The sequence below is a fragment of the Liolophura sinensis genome, chromosome 6 (assembly GCF_032854445.1).
Source record: "Liolophura sinensis isolate JHLJ2023 chromosome 6, CUHK_Ljap_v2, whole genome shotgun sequence".
Lineage (NCBI taxonomy): Eukaryota > Metazoa > Mollusca > Polyplacophora > Chitonida > Chitonidae > Liolophura > Liolophura sinensis.
The window spans coordinates 4,066,313-4,090,309 of NC_088300.1; the positions used below are offsets into that span (position 1 = coordinate 4,066,313).

Consider the following 23,997-nt stretch of genomic DNA (forward strand, 5'->3'; position numbering starts at 1 on the left):
GCTGTGACTAGGTGGGATATTATTGTGTCATGTTTTTGTGGAATATTAGTATGCTGTGACTAGGTGGGATATTACTGTGCCCTGACTTTGTGGAATGTTAGTATGATGTGACTAGGTGGGATATTATTGTGTCCTGACTTTGTGGAATATTAGTATGCTGTGACTAGGTGGGATATTACTGTGCCCTGACTTTGTGGAATGTTAGTATGATGTGACTAGGTGGGATATTATTGTGTCCTGACTTTGTGAAATATTAGTATGATGTGACTAGGTGGGATATTATTGTGCCCTGACTGTGGAATATTAATATGCTGTGACTAGGTGGGATATTATTGTGTCCTGACTTTGTGGAATATTAGTATGCTGTGACTAGGTGGGATATTATTGTGTCCTGACTTTGTGGAATATTAATATGCTGTGACTAGGTGGGATATTATTGTGTCCTGACTTTGTGAAATATTAGTATGATGTGACTAGGTGGGATATTATTGTGCCCTGACTGTGGAATATTAGTATGATGTGACTAGGTGGGATATTATTGTGTCCTGACTTTGTGGAATATTAGTATGCTGTGACTAGATGGGATATTATTGTGTCCTGACTTTGTGGAATATTAGTATGCTGTGACTAGGTGGGATATTACTGTGTCCTGACTTTGTGGAATGTTAGTATGCTGTGACTAGGTGGGATATTATTGTGTCCTGACTTTTGTGGAATATTAGTATGCTGTGACTAGATGGGATATTATTGTGTCCTGACTTTGTGGAATATTAGTATGCTGTGACTAGGTGGGATATTACTGTGTCCTGACTTTGTGGAATGTTAGTATGCTGTGACTAGGTGGGATATTATTGTGTCCTGACTTTGTGGAATATTAGTATGATGTGAGTAGGTGGGATATTACTGTGCCCTGACTTTGTGGAATGTTAGTATGATGTGACTAGGTGGGATATTACTGTGCCCTGACTTTGTGGAATATTAGTATGATGTGACTAGGTGGGATATTATTGTGTCCTGACTGTGGAATATTAGTATGCTGTGACTAGGTGGGATATTATTGTGTCCTGACTTTGTGGAATATTACTATGCTGTGACTAGGTGGGATATTATTGTGTCCTGACTTTGTGGAATATTAGTATGATGTGACTAGGTGGGATATTACTGTGTCCTGACTTTGTGGAATATTAGTATGATCTGACTAGGTGAGATATTATTGTGCCACAAGGTGGAGTACCACTATGCTGCCACTGTGGAGTATTAGTATGTTGTGACTGGGTAGGTGTCAGTATGCTGTCACTGGGTGGAGTGTCAATGTGCTGTGAATGGGTGGGGCATCAGTATTCTGTCACTTGGTGCAGCATCAGTATTCTGTCACTAGATGGAGTGTCAGTATGCTGTCACTAGATGGAGTGTCAGTATGCTGTGACTGGTTGGAGTGTCAGTATGCTGTCACTGGGTGGGGTGTCAGTATGCTGTCACTGGGTGGGACATCAGTATTCTGTCACTGAGTTGGACATCAGTATTCTGTCACTGGGTGAAGTGTCAGTATGCTGTCACTGGGTGGAGTGTCAGTATGCTGTGACTGGGTGGGACATCAGTATTCTGTCACTGAGTTGGACATCAGTATTCTGTCACTGGGTGAAGTGTCAGTACACTGTCACTGGGTGGAGTGTCAGTATGCTGTCACTGGGTGGAGTACATGTACCATTATACTGCCACTTGATAGAATACCATTATGCTGCCACTTGGTTGGGTATCAGTATGCTGTCACTTGGTGAGGTATCTTCATTTGGTGAGTTATCTTCTTCATTGTGTGACCGTCCCTGATGGCTCAGTTGGTAGAGCATCAGCTTCAGGGGCAGTAGATCCAGGGTCAATCCTGGATCAGGTCTCCCCTAAGACCTTGAAAGAGGAAGTTGTAGTTTCCTTGATTGGCATTCAGCAGTAAGGGGATAGTGCAATGAATGGTTGACCCGTATCAGTAGAATTGCTTGGATGGGTTGGTTACATGCTTTCGGTAAGTCGTCTCAGTGAAGCAGCACCAGATGATAGAGCGTTTGAAATCCTTTCTGCAGCAAGGAGGCACATTACATGTACCTGCACTCTAAGGACTCCTTTGTCATCATATCAATAAAAAGAAAACTAAGATATCAAACCATAAGCACTCGCTCACTCACTCACTCTTCATTGTTATATGACCCCATGTAACCCTGTGCACCCTATAATGTTCTGACTGTTTGGAGTCATGTTTTATCTATCTTGTACCACAGGGCCATGAACTTAAGACTGGTAAGCCCGGAGATGACCAAGGCTTCTTCCGTCTTCATTTGAACCCGTTTAGGACAATAGAGACAATCACCTGCCTCTCCAAGAAGGTCAGTATGCTCTAACAACTCTGCAGTATCATTACAATACACTTCAGTTCTTTCGGTGTCATGTACAGAATTTTTTTGCGGATAGTGTAGACATGCTGCTTTCTTTATCCCTCTTGTTGGGTCGTCAGAGGTAAGAATTTATCTGCAAGCTTGCTGGCCCATAATGTTAGTTTACAGTGACCTATTGCAAGCTGCAAGGGAATGTTAGCTTGTCACAAGCTTGTGCCAGCTGATTGCAAGCTTTAATTTCTGTAAGCAAGCTTAAATTTCTGTACCACTCTAACCACTGAGCTTAATGGTTACTAAAATGGCTAAAAACCATTGCCAAGACAAGAGCCAGTGAAACCAGTGAATGCAACAACATGTTACTTTATTGTACAGTACTTTTGTTGCTGTAATTCTTTCATTGTATGCATGGGTATGATTTGATTAAAGCTTAGAAAACAACTGCATTTGTTTGTTGGTTTTGGCTTTGTAAACTAAAGCAGTTTCATACCATTTACTACAGGAAGTTCCCAATATAGTGTAGACCTTGTTTGTGAAAAAAAAAATTAATGTTGTGGTTTTTGAGTATTCAAAAAAGTTGTTGTGGGGATGATCAGTAAAGCTTGTGTTAGGGCGTTGACTGAAAGCTATCTGGAGCAAGTCTGATATGTCTGAATTACCTTTGTCAGCATGGTAGAAATTCTCCAGCCCTGATAACTCCCCTTAGTGCTCATTACAGATCAGTGAACACTGCTGACATTGTGGCTGTAAAATAGTGGTTTGTGTCAGTGTACAGTTACAGTCTGGAGAAGATAAGATGAGGCTGAGATGCAAACAGTTGTGGCATTGAGTTAAATCTACTGCAGAGCTCATATTCCGGGCTCTGTAAGGACAGTGTCTGCTATAGATGCCTTATTTCTGGATTTCTCTCTCCAAACATCAGTGATGTTACTTGTCCATAGTCCATCAAACATGTCATTTTAAGTTAATACCACATTGTATACTTATGTACAGTGTATACTTATGTACATATATTACATACTTTGTGTCTGAAACCATTGTTTATTTATAAATGTGGTACATTGCTTATTAATAAAATTAAGGGTAGTGAATAATTGTTGGGAAGAATCCAACAAGGAAAACAAAATTTGTGTCAATTTTGGAGATTTTACTTGAGTGTATTTGTGACTTCAGCCCCTGGCAGTTGATAACCTTGTGTGCCTGTATGGACTCCATGAGCGATACCTGAACAACTTGCAGTCTAGGTTTGATGAGGGCCTGATAAAAGACTTCTTCAGGTAATGGCTCACTGGAGTTGTCTCCCTTAGTTATCACTTAATGTTCAAAGAGACACCCAGGTTGAAAACTTGACAGTGAGTAGTAAGTGTTATTGAAGAGTATTTTGTGAAACATCCAGACAGCTGAGAGGTTCTTTTGGGGTATATTTGTTTGGTCAAGATATACTGGTTGGAAATTCCACATGGCATACATCCAGTGTATTCCATGAAGTCAAAATTTAAAACCTCTTCACAATTTGTCTGCAGATAACATTGATGCAGTGGACAAAATTTTAATATCTGAAGCAGAAAAATGATCTTTAAGACCGCATTTCAAATTTGGACTTAGGTCAGAAATGGCTTTAAGGATTTGGCCCCAAGTGCTGGTTGCTAAATGTCCGGTATACTTACGACTGTCATTTTTTCCCTAAATGCATCCAATGTCAATCTGGTGATAGAAACTGAAATGTATAAACAGTTGTAAAATTATGACAAAAGGTAACCTTTGCTCTTTTACAGAGATAGATGAATTTGAACCAAGCTTATGGCATTATTTTTCTGATCTTACCTTCTAGTTCATGAATAAAATCTTGTGAAAATTAATTCCCAGAAATTCTGAGGCATGTTATGATGAAGAGTTTTTATGTTTTGTTTCAGTTACTTTGCGGGTGCCTGGTGCCTGGCCATCTACCATGACCGATTCCCTGACTTCAGAGATGAGGTGCGGGAGTTGCTGATCACCAGACCGGTAAGCCATTCTTGTGTAATTAGTTCTGCTGTAAGGCTGAGCAAGCCTGGCCAGGTGCCTGTTGTGTCTTTGAATCCTATTAATTTGACAAAAGATCATCTAAAGTTGATAGAAGTTTGCCAACATATTATTTAAAATTTAAAAAGAATAGAGTGTTTACGCCCCTATCTTCGAATATTTGTTGTTGTTGTACATATGTATATGAAATGGAGAGGAACTTCTTCATTTGGTCTCTTTGGTAGACCTTTGAGGTACTGAATATGAGGCATTGGTTGAGTCATGCCGTGTTAATTCTGGACTGATATCCCATAAGACATTTGATTGTCTACTTGGGAGAATCAGCAGCCTTTGTCTACATATGGCTTTGAAATGTCATTCCATGACATAGATAAAAGTGCGTTATTTTATCTGAAATATGTTTTATCACTGCAGCCCGAAGATATTGAGACATTGGAAGAGAAAGTTCGTCAGCTGGTAGATGAAGACATCCCAGTGAGTTTTTCTTGTTTTAATTTTTTTATATTTTCCTGTATCATGTTAGAAGTGGCAGACATTTAGCAGTGTTCATGCATTCTGTCTGGAGCATGGTCTAAAACTTGAAACTGTTTGAGCAGAATATAAATGAAAGCATTGTGGACTGGGTGGGGGTGGGGGTGAGGGTGGCCTCTCTGGCTCCGCCAAGTTAACAAGCTGTAACTGCTTGCTGTGGCCCATTAGGTTGTGTTCCTGTAACTGCAGATACCTTAAGTCAAGAGGTGGGCCAGGTACATGTACCTTAAGTCAGGAGGTGGGACAGGTACATGTGCCATAGGTCAGGAGGTGGGACAGGTACATTTGCCATAAGTCAGGAGGTAAGACAGGAATGTGTACCTTAAATCAGGAGGCGGGCCAAATATATGTACCGTAAGTCAGGAGGTGGGCCAGATACATGTACCTTAAGTCTGGAGGTGGACCAGGTACATTTACCTTAAGTCTGGAGGTGGACCAAGTACATGTACCTTAAGTCTGGAGGTGGACCAGGTACATGTACCTTAAGTCTGGAGGTGGGACAGGTACACGTGCCATAAGTCAGGAGGTGAGACAGGAACAGGTACCCTAAATCAGGAGGTGGGACAGGGACATGTACTTTAAATCAGGAGGTGGGTCAGATATATTTGCCTTATGTTGGGAGGTGGGCCAGGTACATGTGCCTTATGTTGGAGGTGGAGGTGGACCAGATACATGTGTTTTTTAAATCAGGAGGTGAAACAGGAACACGTACCTTAAATCAGGAGGCGGGCCAAATATATGTACCGTAAGTCAGGAGGTGGGCCAGATACATGTACCTTAAGTCTGGAGGTGGACCAGGTACATGTACCTTAAGTCTGGAGGTGGACCAGGTACATGTACCTTAAGCCTGGAGGTGGACCAGGTACATTTACTTTAAGTCTGGAGGTGGGACAGGTACACGTGCCATAAGTCAGGAGGTGAGACAGGAAAATGTACCATAAATCAGGAGGTGGGACAGGGACATGTACCTTAAATCAGGAGGTGGGCCAGATATATTTGCCTTATGTTGGGAGGTGGGCCAGGTACATGTGCCTTATGTTGGAGGTGGAGGTGGACCAGATACATGTGTTTTTTAAATCGGGAGGTGGGACAGGTACATATACCTTAAGTCAAGAGGTGGGCCAGGTACAAGTGCCATAGGTCAGGAGGTGGGACAGGTACATGTGCCATAAGCTAGGAGGTGAGACAGGAACATGTACCTTAAATCAGGAGGCGGGCCAAATATATGTACCGCAAGTCAGGAGGTGGACCAGATACATGTACCTTAAGTCTGGAGGTGGACCAGGTACATGTACCTTAAGTCTGGAGGTGGACCAAGTACATGTACCTTATGTTGGAGGTGTAGGTGGACCAGTTACATGTGTTTTTTAAATCAGGAGGTGGGACAGGTACATATACCTTAAGTCAAGAGGTGGGCCAGGTACAGGTGCCTTATGTTGGAGGTGGAGGTGGGCCAGATACATGTGTTTTAAATCAAGAGGTGGGACAGGTACATTTACCTTAAGTCAAGAGGTGGGCCAGGTACAGGTGCCTTATGTCAGGAGGTGGGACAGGTACGTGTGCCTTAAGTCAGGTGGTGAGACAGGTACATGTACCTTTAGTCAGGGGGTGAGACAGATACATGTGCCTTATGTTTGGAGGTGGGACAGGTGCCTGTGCCTTAAGTCATGAGGTAGGCCAGGTAGACGTGCTTTAAGTCAGGAGGTGGGCCAAGTAAATGTAGCTTAAGTTATGAGGTAGGCCAGATACTTGTATCTGGCAAAGGTTAATTGCTTTCTCCAGTCAGGAATGGGATTCCTGACGCCATCATACCGTAATCATATTGTAAAAAAATTAAAACAAGAATGTTATAAGTGTTCATGCATTTTGAATGTGAAAGATCTGCATGTATCATCACATTTACATGAATTTGCTACATTCTTATTTTGTTTTCTGCTCTTTATTTTTAGACAAACTTAAAGCAGAGACAGGAGCTGCGAGATTACTACATTCAATCAGGATGTAAACGTGCAGTAGAAACAAGACTGCTGAGTTTCCTTAGTTACAACTATTATCACCTGCCTATGTATGCCAAGCCAGGCATGGTCTGATTAAAAAAACTCAGGCATTACACACCCCTGAAATGTTATACAGTTGATGCATCACAGACAGCACAGAAACACTACACGCCACAAATATTACACACCACTGCAACATACCATAGACTGAGCACTCGGGACCTGTGACATACCATGGACTGAGCGCCAAGGACCTTTGACATACCGTGGTTGAGTGCTCCGGACCCGTCACATTCTATATCATATTCTACTGCTTGACCACTCAGGACCTGTCACATTCTACAGACTGAGTGCTCAGGACACATCATATTCTACAGCCTGAGTGCTCGGGACCCGTTACATTCCACAGACTGAGTGTTTGGGACCTGTCACATTCTACATCCTGAGTGCTCATGACCCGTCACATTCTATAGACTGTATGCTCAGGACGGATCACATTCTACAGACTGAGTGCCTGGGACCCATTACACTCCACAGACTGAGTGCTTGGGACCTGTTACATTCCACAAACTGAGTGGCAAGGACTGGTAACTACCGCAGACTATCCAGGACCTGTAAAATGGCTAGGCTGTTAGATAACTGCAAGATTCAATTAGCTTAATATTGCAGTTTTATCTGTAGAAAACTTATAAACTTTGTTGTTAGTATTGTGACTGATAAATTACCTGAGAAGTAATCATAATTCTCTAACCAAATAATTTTTTTTTTCTCATGTACGTGTCCACATTAGAAATGGAAAGACACTCAAAGGTTTCACTGTAAGAGTGATTGTAAATTGTACATATCTATTTTTCATCCTGATGTTTTACAACCTGTACTGTTTTGCAAAAATCTGTGATAGTATATTCTGATGCCAATATTTTTACATTCCACTGACTAAGCAAAAGAAGGGATGTGTCCAAACTGAAATATTTATTGGTGTTTAGTGTTTCAATTTGTTAATTTACACAGAGCATCCGTCCAGAAATATAACTGTTTTTTCCCTCTGGTGTATTATTACTATCAAATAATTGTATTCGTGGCAAAATGTTGTCAGTATTAAAAAAAAAAGTTCATGTACAAGTTTTGGTAGTTTGATTTTATTTATCTTGATGATATAAATCTGTAATGAATTTCATCTACAAACATTGTCAGTGAAAGAAGCTGTGACCTCTGTGTTGTCATCTTGGTTAGAAGAGGGCCTGGCTGAAAATACTGCCTAAACTCCACCCATGAACCAATATGACAACATGTATGTCCTTTCAGCAGCAGTGTCCCTTAACTTAACAGTTTGTATAGAATTTTGCAGGAAGGCCTTAGCAATCAGAATTTAACTTGTTATGTAAGTCTATAGTTTATAGCATACTACATATATACTTTGACAGGGTGTTACGTCTAGTATTTTATGTTCCAACAGCATGTGCTGTTAATGTAGCTCGCCACAGTTTAAACCTGTAGTTTCTGCACGAGTTTGTAATTTGCCTGGTTACACCTGTGGTGTATATGCCCTGCTCACCGTGACGTAGGGCTGATGAAGGCGCTGTGGATTCATCATCATGAAAATGACATAACATGTATCAAACACCACTGACTGGATCGAGCTGAATTTGATACGCTGTTACACAGACAGTAGGCATGCTTAAATCCTTTAAAGTATTGATTTCTTTATGTAGTCGGATTATGCAGCCATTTTTAATAGGTCCTGTTTTACAGGTTTTTTGGGTTTTCTTTTCTGCGCAAGATCCTTGACACAAGACTGTTTTATATGTAGTTCAATGATCCATGTCCTAACACTGTAAAATGCATTATGTTCAGTTTATTTGTGGATATCTTCCATGTTGAAGAAATCACATTTTGTAACGTACATGTAGAATGAAAACTATAAAATGCTAGAATGATGGACCGTGCACAAAATCCTTGATCTGGCCTTTCAGGGGAACAGGTATGTGAACAGATTTGAGCTCCAACCAACCTTTTTTTTTCTGTGGATTTTTGAATGAAGTAAAGTGACTTATCAGTTTAAAAAAGTCTTATCTCACATCAAAATGACATATTTCTTTCTCAAATTCACTTATATATAACATAGCATCTCCTCTATATTGGAGTGGGTTATCAGGAAACAAAATAATCAGCTACTATTATTGATTCTCTGCAGTTAAAGCCACCTTATTTTATCTATCCCAGTGAGTTTTATGCCAGATCAAAAATTGTAAAAAAGAAAAATAAACATGTGGTGGACAGTTGTGTTAGTTGTACAAGATAAAACCTGAAATACAGCATGTTAAATAACTGCTTGGTGACTGACTTTCTCAAAGAATAACCAAAGAATTTATGTAAGCAATATTGCCTCCTTTCCCAACTTAATCATTATAAACCTAAAAGCTTTGCATGTTAAACTGTATTTATTTATTTATTTATTTATTTGATTCTTACCCAAAAAGTGGTCATATCTTCTAACCCCAGTACTCAGGAGAATAAAAATTGCTGAAATGTTTGTCTCATCTAGAAAGCCTTGACTTTGAAAAGAGCTGAACTGAAACACGTCACCTCATACGTTAACGGCTAACTGCCTTAGACATCCCATCCTCAGCATCCAGGATTTGGTTATTGTTTCGTCTTTTTTACACGTAAACAGAGTTTACACGTACTTGAACTTGCTAATCATCAGCAGCTTTATTAACTGTGACGTTTGTAGATTTATATCATGTCTTATACTGTTACGTTGATTAAGTTGAATTCCGACCACCGTAAAATCTTGACCCTATATAAACAAATTGAGATTGCTCAAGATTGTTGCCGTTAGTCAGCTTTAAAGTACATAGCCATTCGGTCTACAACGACAGAAAACTAATGTAAAACAGTATAAGATTACACAAATGTCTGTGTCGCCTCAGCAGGAGGGCTTTGGTAGGGCGAGAGATGCGGTGTATTCTGACCAGAAAACTATGTATACACAGATGAAAAACGCTTTAATACGCCAGAGTCGCTTGACGCTCGTGGGAAACAGCTTCCATAGAACGTGAACTATACAGATTGCACCCAGTTATACCAGATTGCGACATATACGTTCAGCGACAAGGCAGAGAAAATGAGAATTACAAATAGAAAGGCATTTTTTTTTATCTCTGTGTCTTTCTTGGATGACTAGTGACGTCGGCAGTATCATATCTGCGCCGCTACGAGGCTGGCTGGCAGTAAATTCTGCTGCGTCAGCTGATACTGGCTGCCAAGCTGTTAACTATAAGCGTCTTAATGGGCAGTGGCAAGTTTGGTATACACAGCGGATTACCGTCTTATCTTTTCTACAACTGCATTTATCAGGTTGCCAAGTGGTTTATGCCTTATTCCGTGGGATGTTTCCAAATATAATCGGTCGTTTATAGAGTATCAGCTAGCCGATAACAGCCCGCAGTTCTCTGTCGGTCAGAAGAGAAGTTGTGAACTATGAAAGTATGGTTAGCAGCTGTTTAAAGATATCCCATACAAAAGAACAATATTCTGGGTTAAACAGCTGTCCAGAAATAATAAATATGGCTGGCAAATTGAACACGGCCTTACATGTGTATTTTGGGTTTTTGTGGACTTTGCTTCCTTTTGTATGAAAGACTTCGTATTTTTCTGTTTTTACGCAACTGCCAATTTTGACATGTATATAGCTAAGTTTAGCAAAAACATTTTCTGTGCACGTTGGTTCATACCTGACCATGCAGAGCTATGGCGTGAAGCCTGCGTGCATAACGTGTTGGAGACATAGCCCGAGCAAGCATCAGAACCGAGGGGGATTGCAGATCAGCGTAGACTGCAAGCAAAAATAAACCTCCTATATCATTACATGCGTTGACAAGTTAATATAAACCAGAAATCGCCGGTGGCGTTCCAGGGCCGGAGATGAGGAGCGAAGAGGCGGCTAATTGCTGCAGCGAAGAAGGTATGTGGCTCACTCGGGCATCCCAGTTACGGCTCTTCCGCGTATCTTTCGTGGCCATTCAGCTGTTATATCTCGACTGTGTGACATGTTACCATAATTTGAATCGTGAGCCTCGGCTTCGGCAAATGTCCGAGTGGAAGAAGCTTTTGCCACAGTACGACCCGCCGATTTGGCCCGAGAACAAAGCGAAGCCGAACAAGCCGTTCTTCGTGGTATGGAATGCCCCTACATTCCGCTGTGGACGCCGCTTTGGCATGCCCATGAACCTGGATGATTTCGGTATCGTCGCCAATGATATGGAACTGTTTCATGGCGATGTCATCAACTTGTTTTACGAGTCACGCCTCGGTCTCTACCCCAAGATGTTGAAAAACGGCCGAAGTTTTAACGGAGGCATTCCACAAGTAAGTTACACGTATTTGAATGATATCGATTGAGGATGAACAGTGAGGTCGTGAAATATGTCTTCGGTCTATACAAAGTGTGCATGTCTAATGGTGATATATGATATTTTGCCTAATGAAAACAAGATTATCACAACAATGTCAGAAGACGGGGGCCTTAGACTGGAAACTGAATAATCTTGATTCATGAGACTCATGCCTTGTTGTTTGCGCTTCTATCTTTAATCTGAAGTTTAGTTAAAGGGGCTATGCCCGAGATTTTCTGATAAAAATCAAATTTCGCTCATCAAATCAGTTTCGCTATTCCCTAAGAATATCTCACATTCATGCTTTTCAGAAATACCCAATTTTTATATACCCGGCCCTCGGGATCACGAAGCGATCTTGGACTTTAAGTCAAAATTTAAAATGACTTAAAAATTGTTATTTCTGATATAAGCAGGTCAAAATATTTCTTGACAGCGTAAATTCTGGTTAAATTATTGTACAATAAATTTCACCTGAAACACAGGAAAAGAACAAATTTAAGTGTAAGATTGCTCGTGATCCCGGCCCTGTACTATTTATAGGGTCAAAATGGTTCGAATATTTAAAAAAACACTTATAAAGCCAACCTGCATTATAAATTTTACAATCTTTAGCACCAATTTTGAACGGTAACGCGTTTACCGACGAGGTTGATATTTTGTGAAAGGTAATTATTTGTGCCCTTCTGAACTAATAAAGATTAGGTTGGATTTATGGTGATTGATATTTGACCAAAACTCTCCGTTCAGTATCTTTACACAAGCACTCATAATCTATACGCGCAAAGGGTACCTGGTCTACGTAGTATGACATGCTTTTATAACTTGTGATTATCTGATCACACATGCAGTTTCTAGAAACATAAATAGTACTGAGCACAGGTAGGAAGAAATTCGATTGATCCTGTCTCTGAGATTCTGCTTGGAATGGTATAAATGATGACACTTAAAACACTCGTAATTTTGTGCTTGGAATGTGTATACCAAGGGTTTATTCGTGTGTGTGTGTGACTGCTAGAATTACCACCCAGGGCATGAAATACTTACGAAACAACGTACAAGGACGAGGTACAACAACCTCTTAGAGTGTACAACTAACCCGCTTTAGGCAAACAACTAACCTCTTGGGACCAAGCGAGTAAATAATGTGATTTGTTCGTTGCCCTAAATTTAACCTCGCGTTCAAGATTATTTAGGTCGTATTTCGACGGTATCTCCGTGTAGCAGGACGATTTGGCTTGTAATACTGCCTCACGGGAACATCATGATTAAAGATGTTGAATATGACGTTCCACTTAACTAGAGTATACATGTCTGCTGATAGACTCACTGTGTGTGCATGGATTTTATTTTCTTATTTATTTGATTGTGGTTTTACATACACTCACGGTTATTGCTTTGATTGCACGACAGCAGTTGGTATAGCATAAATAACGACAAAAACGTTGTGCACGCATTTTATGTTTTTCGGAAACTTTTTAATCTTCGAGAAATGGAATAAGAAGTTTCCAAAGCTTGGGCGATACAATGTACAAACTCTCTGTGGTTATTTATATATGTTTTCTATGTTTAGCAAAGCATCCCATCGTAATAATAGTCGCAGTCTGGGTGATTGGAAGAGGAACCATCGAGAGCTGGATCAAAATACACGGCCCCGTTATTCTGTAAAGATCATTACACTTTAGGTGCCAGCCACCAATGACCTTTAGGACTCTTCAGCATGGATCCTGATGCTGATATCTAAACAATATCCTGTAACTGCTAGAAATATTGTTTTGCAAAGTAGGCTTATCTGTGAGATACAGTTTAGTGTATTATATCCCAGGTTAACCCATACTACCAATTTATTGTGCGTTATACACAGTGTTGAAAAAGCGTTACTGACAAAAAATCTTTTTCAATGCGCACAGAAAGGTGAACCCTACAAAAATTGATTCTGAGCGGAAGAGGCTACATATCGCTGAATAAGTATATGCAATTCACATATATTAAATGAAAATACAATAACCCAGGTCAGTCAAAAAAAGCAAACGGCATACATGTATATGAAAGCGCAGAATCATAGCCTTTTGATGTCTTCCTACGAGTACAGGTTTCCACGCATCAGAGTCTGAATTTGATCTTAACTCCGTTGATGCCTATACATGGCTTCTTTCACCTACCCCACCCCACCCCCAACCCCTCTCAAAGTAGCTCTCTTGTGTGTTTTTTGTAGGACACGTTGACATTTTTAGTCATGTTTTTAATAAAACTCTATTTTGGGAAGAGATATTAAGATCCATTAACCAGACAAAAACACTGATATGCTGTGTTAAATCGTTTATTTTAGCCCACTAAATAACAGACACACTCTATATTTGATGGTGGTAATGCCTTGTGAAACAAGCATTATCTCTTCAAGGTTATTATTCATAAAGACTTAAAAGCGACTTACAATATGACTCATTATACAATAATTTATGCATTATAGGGATGAGCATTCGTCGCTGTTTTTAATATCTAACGCATGGAGTACTTGTAATAAATGTGGCGTGTATGCTAGAACGGACGTAATTAGGATCTTAATCAAATGGTTGAAAGAAAGAAACCGTGGGTGTTGTGTAAAAGAGAATTGATGTCTTTCAACGGCTTTTTGAGTCTGACAAGTTTACCTCGACCGGCTGGCAAATGTTAGAGGCATATGGTTTGGGGAATTACATAAGATAGTTATCGTTCCGCAGGGGACCAGAGTTCACGTCTACTTATTCTAATGAGCTGATTACAACAGCTGTATGACGACACATTAATCATCTCACCAACAACTCACATTTGTAAACCAACAAACCACAACGACCAAGAAACCTCCCATAACCACAACTGTGCGTGATAAGGCAGACGGTAGCTGGCGCGGCTTAGGGCAGAACGTACAGCGTTCACTTGTTAACGATAAGGTGACGCCGTCATGGGCCACTGGTCTTATTTATTTCTCGGACTGAAAATAAATAAATTTAATAATCAGTCGCTCAACAAGATAACAGAAACATTAACGTGTTGCATAATATTTCGCCATGGCAGTAATGTAGGACTTGGGGAAAGGCTGATTGTTTAAATATTGCAAAATGCATGCAAGAAAACGTCCCTGAAAGTTGGAACTTCAATTTTAACAAGTTATCAAATAAAATCGATTACAAACCTGATTTTTCATCCAGATATCCTCAGGTTCTTCGGCCAAATATTCCATCCAAGCACAAACTTAAAATATGTCAAGTGACATATGTATCTGTTAGTTACCACACTTGTTAATCCAGACTATCATGCCGTGTGTTAAAACATGTGAAAGGAGCACGATGACATCTGGCTGTCCTATGGTACTATCTTGACGGCTTTGAGGTTGCTGGGCGTGAGGATTTCGTGATTGTCATTGGTCGTCTTCAGCCACCGTTCAGTTTTGTCCATTGTCTAACCGCTGAACTATAAGGCTGGGCGTCATTTAGCGACAGGTATCATGTTATAATAGACACAGCTTGAAAATAAACTATTATTACTATAATGACTGGTGCCTTGTCTTGTCATTTCACAAGTTCATGAAGAACTTTGAACCGTCAGAAATGCGATGTACGTTAGGAACGCTCAAAACCATCGTCTCTTGCGAAATCTGCTTGTCAGGATTGCTGCATTGTGCAGCAACCTAATGTAATTTGTCTGTAAAACAATGTATGTGTTTGCTTTGAGGAAGCAAATACTTACAGAACAAGAATATGCATTACTGGAATACATAAATAATTAATTCGATAACAAACACTGCACCTAATCGGGCTGAAGTATTAAGCAATTTTATAGTAATGTTTGTTTTGTTAATTCATGCGTGCTCTCGGTTCTATAGTTCACATTATACCGACGGACGTCTGATTTAGAACTACAGACGACCTATATTTACTGTTATACACTGTCACCTTTAAACAATGTCTAAGTTAATTAAAAGCACCTGGTTGGGTGTTTGACTTACAGTATTTCTTAATATATAATTCGACTGGTATGTTTAAGGATACCCCTTAAGAACCCCATCAAAGCAAAATGTATCCTTTTGTCTTGTGTAGCCCAGAATATTCATCGAATAGTAGGTAAGCTGAAAGACTGCTAATTTCAAAAATACTTTTAAAAATATTTCTTTAAAATATTTGCTACTTTTTCGCAAATTTTCAGCATTTTCAAAATTCTAATCCAAGTGCACAGTTAACTATATAAGTCAAAAAATGATCCCACATTTTTATATTTTATGATATTTTTTATGACATTTTTATGATATTCATTTTAGATTTTCTGAGTAGTCATTTCAAGATCGAACTTCTAAAATTTTTCAAAAAATGGAAACGTTGATATGCTTGTACTAATATCTGTAAAAGTAAAAACAGATACCATAAATGAGTGGGACCGTATTAGCCAGATTTGAGAGCATCATGCGGACAAATAAGCTAGAAATAATAGTAAACAGAAAAGGAGAAAATTACCAAAAGTGCCACAAAATTCGTCATTATTTCGTTTGCATGTCAGTTTTAATCAAAATTTTTAGCTTGACATTTCTAAGCAAAACTTGCTAGAATGTGTTTATATCCGGTATGTTGATTAAGGTTGCTAAGGTTATTATTATTATTATTATTACTGTTTTATTGTGTAGATGTAAGACCTATACTGCTTTATGTACACACCAGTCTGCACAAGCAGTTCATAGAGAACTGGTAGAAGGACACAGCAGGTATTTATCAGCTGCATATGTTTTCATCCCCTAATCAGGTGGAACCAAGAAAACACGACTTCCATGCTTCACAAAAAATATTCTTTTTTTTGGTCAGACGTAATGTATTTACGATTCGAATTTGGTTTCATCTTTAAGTCAGAAAGATAAGATATTAAGAAACATAAGAAAATGGTGAATCAAAATGTAAGATAGAAAACAAATGGTCAAATTTCATGCTTGAATGCATGGTTCTAGTATCTTTAACAATACATCTAAGGAGTCAATGACTTGCAATTTATCCTTGAACAGTTGGCCAATTTCACGGCTCACTACGAGTGGGTGAAAGCGGACATCGACTGGTATATACCGAATAAGACGTATGACGGCCTGGCTGTAATAGACTGGGAGGCTTGGAGGCCACTGTTTAAGACGAACTACAGCAGAGACAAAAAGAGGTACGCCTTGAGAGCACTGGCCGTGGTCCGGAGTCATCATCCCTGGTGGATGATGTATCACATACACAGGAAAACAGAGATAGAGTTCAATAAAGCGGCAAGGTGAGTTTATAATGGAGAGGTGCACCAATCGTATTGAGGCATCGCAAGTTCCAAGTGGAAAGAGTCTTGTTCATGCTGTCTTGGAGTGCTAACAAATTTTGGGAGAAACATAAGATATTACACTGCTGAACAACGGGGATCTCTTATAAATGGTTTAAACAAATGTGTGGTAGGAAATTACATGAAACTGGCCTTTACGTATGTCTACTGGTCTATGTATTTAAAAGTCATTATATATTTCTTCAGATCAATATGATTAAAACAAGACAATCGAATCCACGACAAAAGCCCCGGCAGACAAAAGCCCCGTCGTCTTATGTAGCTAATAAAACATGTCCGACAGTCTGAAAAACAGTTAAATATTTGTTGACTAGAATTGCATATAGTGTGACTGCGCTTGACATTTAAAAAGTTGCCATGAAAACGTTTCCCTATCGCGCACTCGGGTTCAACAGCTTTCTTCTCATAAACTCTGTACACATACGATTTCAAAACAATATGGTAAAACTTATACTATTATCGAATGTTTTTCGCCAAGCAAATATAAATTTATTCTCTGAAGCATCTACCAGTATACTCAATTTGATTGGTTGAAATTTTTCAACATGGCGGACTGGCGTATCACCTCGCGTATGCCATAACGTATGCTTATAGAGTCGGTTTACAGGCATTGTGTGCAGTGTTAGTTGTTCCCTGTAACATGTATATTTGAAAATATAGATTATTTAGAAATTTGAACCAAATCTTATTTTAGTTTACAAGAAAAATATTCTTTTATTTTCGAATACGAAAAAGAATAAAAAATCAAAATTAATTTTTGTAAGTGTTTGTGTAATTTGTGTTCATAAGTACAACATGGGGTGTATATGATCTAGTACAAATTATTTGGAATCTTTAAATTACAAACCTGACAAACAGACAAAAGGTGAAATTTTCGAAACCCAGTAGTAAAATATCCACTTGATAACAGTGCAGTTGTTGCCACCAACAGAAAAAAAAATGGTTTCTACTTTCGTTTTGGTTCTTATTTTTTTTATTTCATGATTTTATGTATACCCATGGATATATAGCCCTATATCGCTAAAATTATCTCGCTAGACTGATATTTAGAAGTAATAGAAGCAATAAAAAAGGCCCGTTTTATTTCTTTTGTTTTCTGAGGATAAAACATCCCTGCTGCAAGTATTTACAGTCAACCATAGTCTATATCATGTAAAATATATTTCTTGGATAGAACAATCGACATATTTATACGATCTGTGTTCTTTTAAGAACAAAAGTCTAACACAAGCTTCAACAGCAATTGTTTACCATATTTGTAGATTTCTTTTGTTTTCAAAACCTAGAATGAACGTCAAGCATTCTGTATACCCTTAAGAAAAACAAAACTTTCCGATTTCGAGCAACAAAAAAAAAAACGATTTTGTGAACAAACTGTTAGATAACCTGCTGTTTGAACGAGTAGGAAGGGGTTCTATTGCAAACATATATTAAAATCTGAAACATCGTTTCAGGTAGAAAGTTTCTATTTTTCTCAAAGAAGCTATCACAGTTTGTCATTCTCCATATACTCGTAATGCCGATCAAGGGGTCGTTTGTCCGCCGGGGATTTTGTCCGGGGGATTTTGTCCTCCAGGGCTTTTGTCCGCGGGTTTTTTGTTCTCCGGGGCTTTTGACGTCCCCCGCGAGAATGTAGATGGTATATACATGCACGGACGGAAAGTGGAATTAATGACTCGTTATTGATGCTGCCATCTCGACTGTGAAATTCGGTTAAAATCTACGAATTTTTGTTCGGTTGAAAATACATTGCTACATACGGTTTCAATAATTGCTTTTTTATATACCAAGTGGATTCATTTGGGTGTGGTTGGGAAAACCCAACATTAATGTTTTCATCTTTAGCGTAGTAGGCCCACACCCCCAAGCCATTCAAGCCTTTTCACTCATAAACTCTTACTGAACAAAGCTTTTAGATTGTAATAAGACGTAAATGTGTGCAAGGCATAACGTCTCCAACATCTTCATCCACTCATCCCAGCCCATTCATCCCGCCTGCACTTCCACTGCATACAAAAGAACTTCAAAGCCATTTTTAACAAAGACATTTATTGCACTAGCGTGGTTTCCAAAAACAGCTTTGTATGAAATGCGTGCTTTACCGAAAGAGAATGAGCAGTGAGTCAGATTACGTCTTTGTTCTTTCAGGCGGATGATGGATGAGACCCACACATTGTGTCAGAAACTACGACCTAATGCTAAGTGGGGATTTTACATGTATCCAACTTGTTTCAATAACAAACCCGGTCAAAACTACTGCAAGAAATCAACTCTACACCAAAACGACAAGTAAGTGCGTAGACACGTCAAACACTATAAGTGCATGTTTCGTCGCTGCTTTGGTTTTACTCCCTATATGCTGCACGTCTATCACAATGCCGACGCTGCTCTGGTTTTACTCTCTGTATGCTGTACGTACATCACACTGCCGTCGTTGCTCTGGTTTTACTCTCTATATGCTGTACGTCTACCACACTGCCGTCGTTGCTGTGGCTTTACTCTCTATATGCTGTACGTCTTTCACACTGCCGTCGATGCTCTGGTTTTACTCTCTGTATGCTGTACGTCTTTAATTGTATTGGATTCCTGCAAAATTTTAATTATATTTTATTCCTGCATAAACCATGATTCTGTTGGTGGACTAGGCATCTCCGACTCCTGATCCCTGTAATTACATTAATATTATTTTCATGTTATTGCATGTTAAACGTGATGAAGACACAGCATTTTAAGTAATGCTAGACCAGTGACGTTCAACAAATTGCAAATAACGTCACTGTTCCCCCCCCCCCCCCCCCCCCACCTAATTCTGCCTAAGTCAGTGTGCTAGGATCGTGTAATCTGCATTTACATGAACAGTTAGAACAGAACCCTAACTGAGGTAAATTGACAAGAAGCCATCCCTATTTCGCCGATTATTTACCATATGTCATTTTTACTCTCTATGTTGTACGTCTTTGATTATGTAATTTTGTGTCTGATTTACATTCGATTTCAATAATATTTTGTTCATATTACTACGACTTTGTGATTTATAACTTGCTCGGTCTACACCACATGAAGGTCCTCGAATGTATGCAGTGCTGTTAATAATATACGTACTCTAACAATTCAGGTATCCTGAGCATGTGGTATGGCAAATAAACCAAACTGTCAGCTCACATCTGCGTCACCGACGTGTTGTGTGGCCCGTAAACCAAACTGTCAGTTCACATCTGCGTCACCGACGTGTTGTATGGCCCGTAAACCACACTGTCAGGTCACATCTGCGTCACCGACGTGTTGTATGGCCCGTAAACCACACTGTCAGGTCACATCTGCGTCACCGACGTGTTGTGTGGCCCGTAAACCAAACTGTCAGCTCACATCTGCGTCACCGACGTGTTGTGTGGCCCGTAAACCAAACTGTCAGCTCACATCTGCGTCACCGACGTGTTGTATGGCCCGTAAACCAAACTGTCAGGTCACATCTGCGTCACCGACGTGTTGTATGGCCCGTAAACCAAACTGTCAGTCACATCTGCGTCACCGACGTGTTGTATGGCCCGTAAACCAAACTGTCAGTTCACATCTGTGTCACCGACGTGTTGTATGGCCCGTAAACCATACTGTCAGTTCACATCTGCGTCACCGACGTGTTGTGTGGCCCGTAAACCAAACTGTCAGCTCACATCTGCGTCACCGACGTGTTGTATGGCCCGTAAACCAAACTGTCAGTCACATCTGCGTCACCGACGTGTTGTATGGCCCGTAAACCAAACTTTCAGTTCACATCTGCGTCACCGACGTGTTGCATGGCCCGTAAACCAAACTGTCAGTTCACATCTGTGTCACCGACGTGTTGTATGGCCCGTAAACCAAACTGTCAGGTCACATCTGCGTCACCGACGTGTTGTATGGCCCGTAAACCAAACTGTCAGTTCACATCTGCGTCACCGACGTGTTGTATGGCCCGTAAACCACACTGTCAGGTCACATCTGCGTCACCGACGTGTTGTATGGCCCGTAAACCAAACTGTCAGTTCACATCTGCGTCACCGACGTGTTGTATGGCCCGTGAATCACACTGTCAGTTCACATCTGCGTCACCGACGTGTTGCATGGCCCATAAACCAAACTGTCAGTTCACATCTGCGTCACCGGCCTCAGTCATGGAGTTTCATAGGGTAACTAGTTAGCTGGGTCAATTTCTGGGTTGTGTGTAAATGCTGACATTTGTTATATGAGTATCTGTTGCATTCTATGAATTTTCATATATATTTTTTTAAATATTGATTCCAGGTTACACTGGCTGTACAAGAAAAGTAAAGCACTTTATCCCTCCATATATCTGAAAAAGCAGCAGCATCCGGAGTTTCAGCGTTTGTTTGTAGAGGGCGCTTTGAGGGAGACTTATCGAGTGAGCAGACGACACGCCCAGCAGGATGTCATGATTATTCCTTACTCACGCTTCACATATCCCGAGAATGACAAATTTTATAGCAAGGTCAGTTCATGTACATTGAAGTCAGAGGCAGCCATTGAGTAACAAAGAGAAAGGTTTTTAAATCTGTCATTGTATGATAAATCTAGGAGAATCCCCACCTCGTAACCCATAAAGGGGCATTTCAGGTCGATAATTACAAGACTCATCAACGAAACAACCTCTAACACCAGCTCCCAAAGGAATATGTAAGAAATAATATATAAATAGTAAATAAAGCTGGTAACTTGTAAGAGAAAGGCACTCAACAGCTTTCAGTTATACAAGGAAGGAAACAAGCAGGACCTCAAATTCAAATTTCAAACTCGTAGTCCAATATAAATATAGGTTTCTCAGGCGTGCCTTGATTGCTGCTGTTTATAAAAACATCATGCTGATGTAATTGATATGAATGCTTATCAGTGCGGAGAGTCCTGGTTAATGCTTATACGGTGTTGTCGTCGACAGTTTAAGTGCATCCGTTCCAATTACCAGAGAAATATTTCATTAAAATTTCTATAAACATTACCATTATATTTTCAGGAAGATCTGGAGAGCACGATCGGTCAGGCCGCAGACTCAGGGGCTTCCGGTGTGGTTCTCTGGGAAAGTACTCAAAATATCCAGGACAAAGGTCATTGTAAAAATCTCCAGAGTTACGTTCATAACGTGATCGGACCATTCGTCAAGGACGTACTCAAGTTAACAAAGAAATGTAGCGAGAGCCTGTGTTTTGGGCGGGGCCGATGTGTGTCCCGTCAGTGGAGTAGCTATGGTTTAGTCAGCACTCAAAAATATAACCGTCACCGCTACAAGAGATCCTCACCAGATTCTACTGTCTTTTACAAAACAGAGGCAACGGTATCAAACGCAACATCGCCCATCAGGGATGTCAATTCTAAACGGATATTTGATAAAAATGTAGTCAATGGAAATACCCACGTTGTTGAATCTACATCCACAGGTTTGTTCAACAAATCTTCGTCACTTCTGGGAGATAAGACAAAAGGACGTCTAGTGAACCTTTTGGAACCCGACGATGAACTGGTCATTAAAGGTACAGGTCAGGATTGTATAAACAAGCAGAATCAAAATGACGGCGACAACTGCACGCCGTTAAGAGTTTTGGGAAATACTCACATTCAAAGTAATTTGAAAGTGGAACAGACGAGACTGGTAGATTCCCGTAAGACGGTGAACATCGTAGGCAAGCCGGAAAGGACTCTCCTGAAGAAGCCTTTGATTGCCAGCAACAGAATAGGCAGAAAATCACGAATGTGGAAGAGGCGGTATTTGATGAGGAAAAGAAAGCGAATATTAAGGCGTAGGAGAATCCGCGTTCAGTTTAGCAACTATGTCTGTCGGTGCTATGATGGATGGACAGGTCGTTTTTGTCACAGACGAGATGCCTCCTAAAGATGATTTGAACGGGTTCTGCGCGTGAAACGAATGCGTCATCGAAGCCAAAACAGTAAAAAAACATATAAATACATAATACTTAAGGCCGAGAAAGCCACAACGCACACAGATTTTTGTTTACTTCACTGTTGAACGCATATATGTGTCACACTTTTACAAATGGTGGTCACCGACATAGTTGCTGTTACTACACAAGGCTATATTGGAAATTCATCTTGCGTGCGAAGCCAGTTGAAACTATGCAGTCTTGTCCGAATATATGTCCATAACTGTTTCTGAGTGCTCTGTATTTTATACGTGTATGTTTGTGTGGCGGGGTAGGGGTGAGGGTTAAATTCATAAACTGTTTTGCCAAGAATAAATTGCTTCACTTTTTATATATAGCTATGAATCTCATGTGATTAATTATTAAATGTGATGACAGCACAGGATTTTGACTATTTTTAAGCGAGTGACGTGTAATAAATGTTAATTAACATTACTTTAATTTTGTTACCTAATTCTGCTTTATAGGGGCTGTGTTAGTTGCAATTAAAAAAAATAAAACCTTAAGTGAGGTAAGTTTAGATCGGATTTTACCAGCTATGTATGACAATTTGCCAACACACTGTCGTTGCCCCTCCGGTTTTACTCGCTATGCTGTAATTGTTCATATTACTGAATGGTTCGATTCCTTCTTAACTGCACACTTGAAATGGACCTGGCGATCCCTTGTTCTTAGCGCGTCGACGTAATGCCAGTTATCCCTGCATCTGTGTTCAGTCCGGTCCGCCAGATTTACACAATACATTACCGACAAATCAGAATGCAAACCAACCCTTTGGGCATCAAAATATAGGCTTATTGTCTTAGTGAAAGGGACTAGTCCAGGATGAATATCATCAAGTGTACATTTATTCCCATTCAAGCGGCAAATCAGACTATAAGCTTTAACCAAAGGTTTCTTATCTCTATAGACAATAAACGTCCACTCTCAGACAATAAGCGTCCATTAATTGACTTTGTGTCGTTATTCACATTACCTATTTGCAAGTCTGGCTTTCTCTCCGGCCGTACGTGGGAAGATCTGCAGCCACCTGGATGGTCGTGGACTTCCTCCATGCTCTGCCCTGTTCCCTCCCTCCATAGTGCTGGCCGCCGTCGTATAAGTGAAATATTCTGGAGTACGACGTAAAACACCTATCAAATAAATATTTGAAAAATGCCTTCTATGAAAATGACTTGGGCGATTATCGTCTTGTCTGCTAATTATTGTTGTGGCGATGGGTGGTGTCCTATTTTACATTCCACCAAATTCCGCCAAAGGCTATATGATTTTTAAATACTTCTGCTATCATGTTTTGTTTGCCCATGCACATGAAAAGGGATAGATCTTGAATCTCCACAACTGCCAGGGCAAACGATTTAGTTGAGATGAGAACGGGAATTCACAGGATAAAGCAGGCTACGATATTAGA

General features: G+C 40.0%; 2 protein-coding genes across 2 annotated transcripts in view; both read left to right on the forward strand.

The window, feature by feature from the left end:
* Nucleotides 1-7,723, forward strand: part of LOC135466253 (cilia- and flagella-associated protein 61-like) — a 60,616-nt gene extending 52,893 nt beyond the window's left edge. Inside the window, exons 27-31 of the mRNA XM_064743663.1 lie at nt 2,271-2,375; nt 3,555-3,658; nt 4,295-4,385; nt 4,818-4,877; nt 6,884-7,723. Coding sequence (XP_064599733.1) covers nt 2,271-2,375; nt 3,555-3,658; nt 4,295-4,385; nt 4,818-4,877; nt 6,884-7,024 — 501 coding nt within the window. The 3' untranslated portion in view covers nt 7,025-7,723. The remainder of the gene's footprint in view (nt 1-2,270; nt 2,376-3,554; nt 3,659-4,294; nt 4,386-4,817; nt 4,878-6,883) is intronic.
* Nucleotides 7,724-11,023: 3,300 nt separating this feature from the next.
* Nucleotides 11,024-22,537, forward strand: LOC135466160 (hyaluronidase-like). Its single transcript, XM_064743537.1, has 5 exons — nt 11,024-11,302; nt 16,352-16,599; nt 18,808-18,948; nt 20,941-21,145; nt 21,665-22,537. Exons 1-5 carry the CDS (start codon nt 11,024-11,026, stop codon nt 22,535-22,537), a joined length of 1,746 nt encoding a protein of 581 aa, XP_064599607.1.
* The last annotated feature ends 1,460 nt before the right edge of the window (nt 22,538-23,997 follow it).

Bases quoted from the DNA above. Each gene is read 5' to 3' on its own strand.
- LOC135466160 (XM_064743537.1), top strand. From the start codon at position 11,024: ATGTCCGAGTGGAAGAAGCTTTTGCCACAGTACGACCCGCCGATTTGG. The intron at 11,303-16,351 runs GTAAGTTACACG...ATCCTTGAACAG, and splicing joins TTAACGGAGGCATTCCACAA to TTGGCCAATTTCACGGCTCA. The intron at 21,146-21,664 runs GTCAGTTCATGT...TTATATTTTCAG, and splicing joins ATGACAAATTTTATAGCAAG to GAAGATCTGGAGAGCACGAT.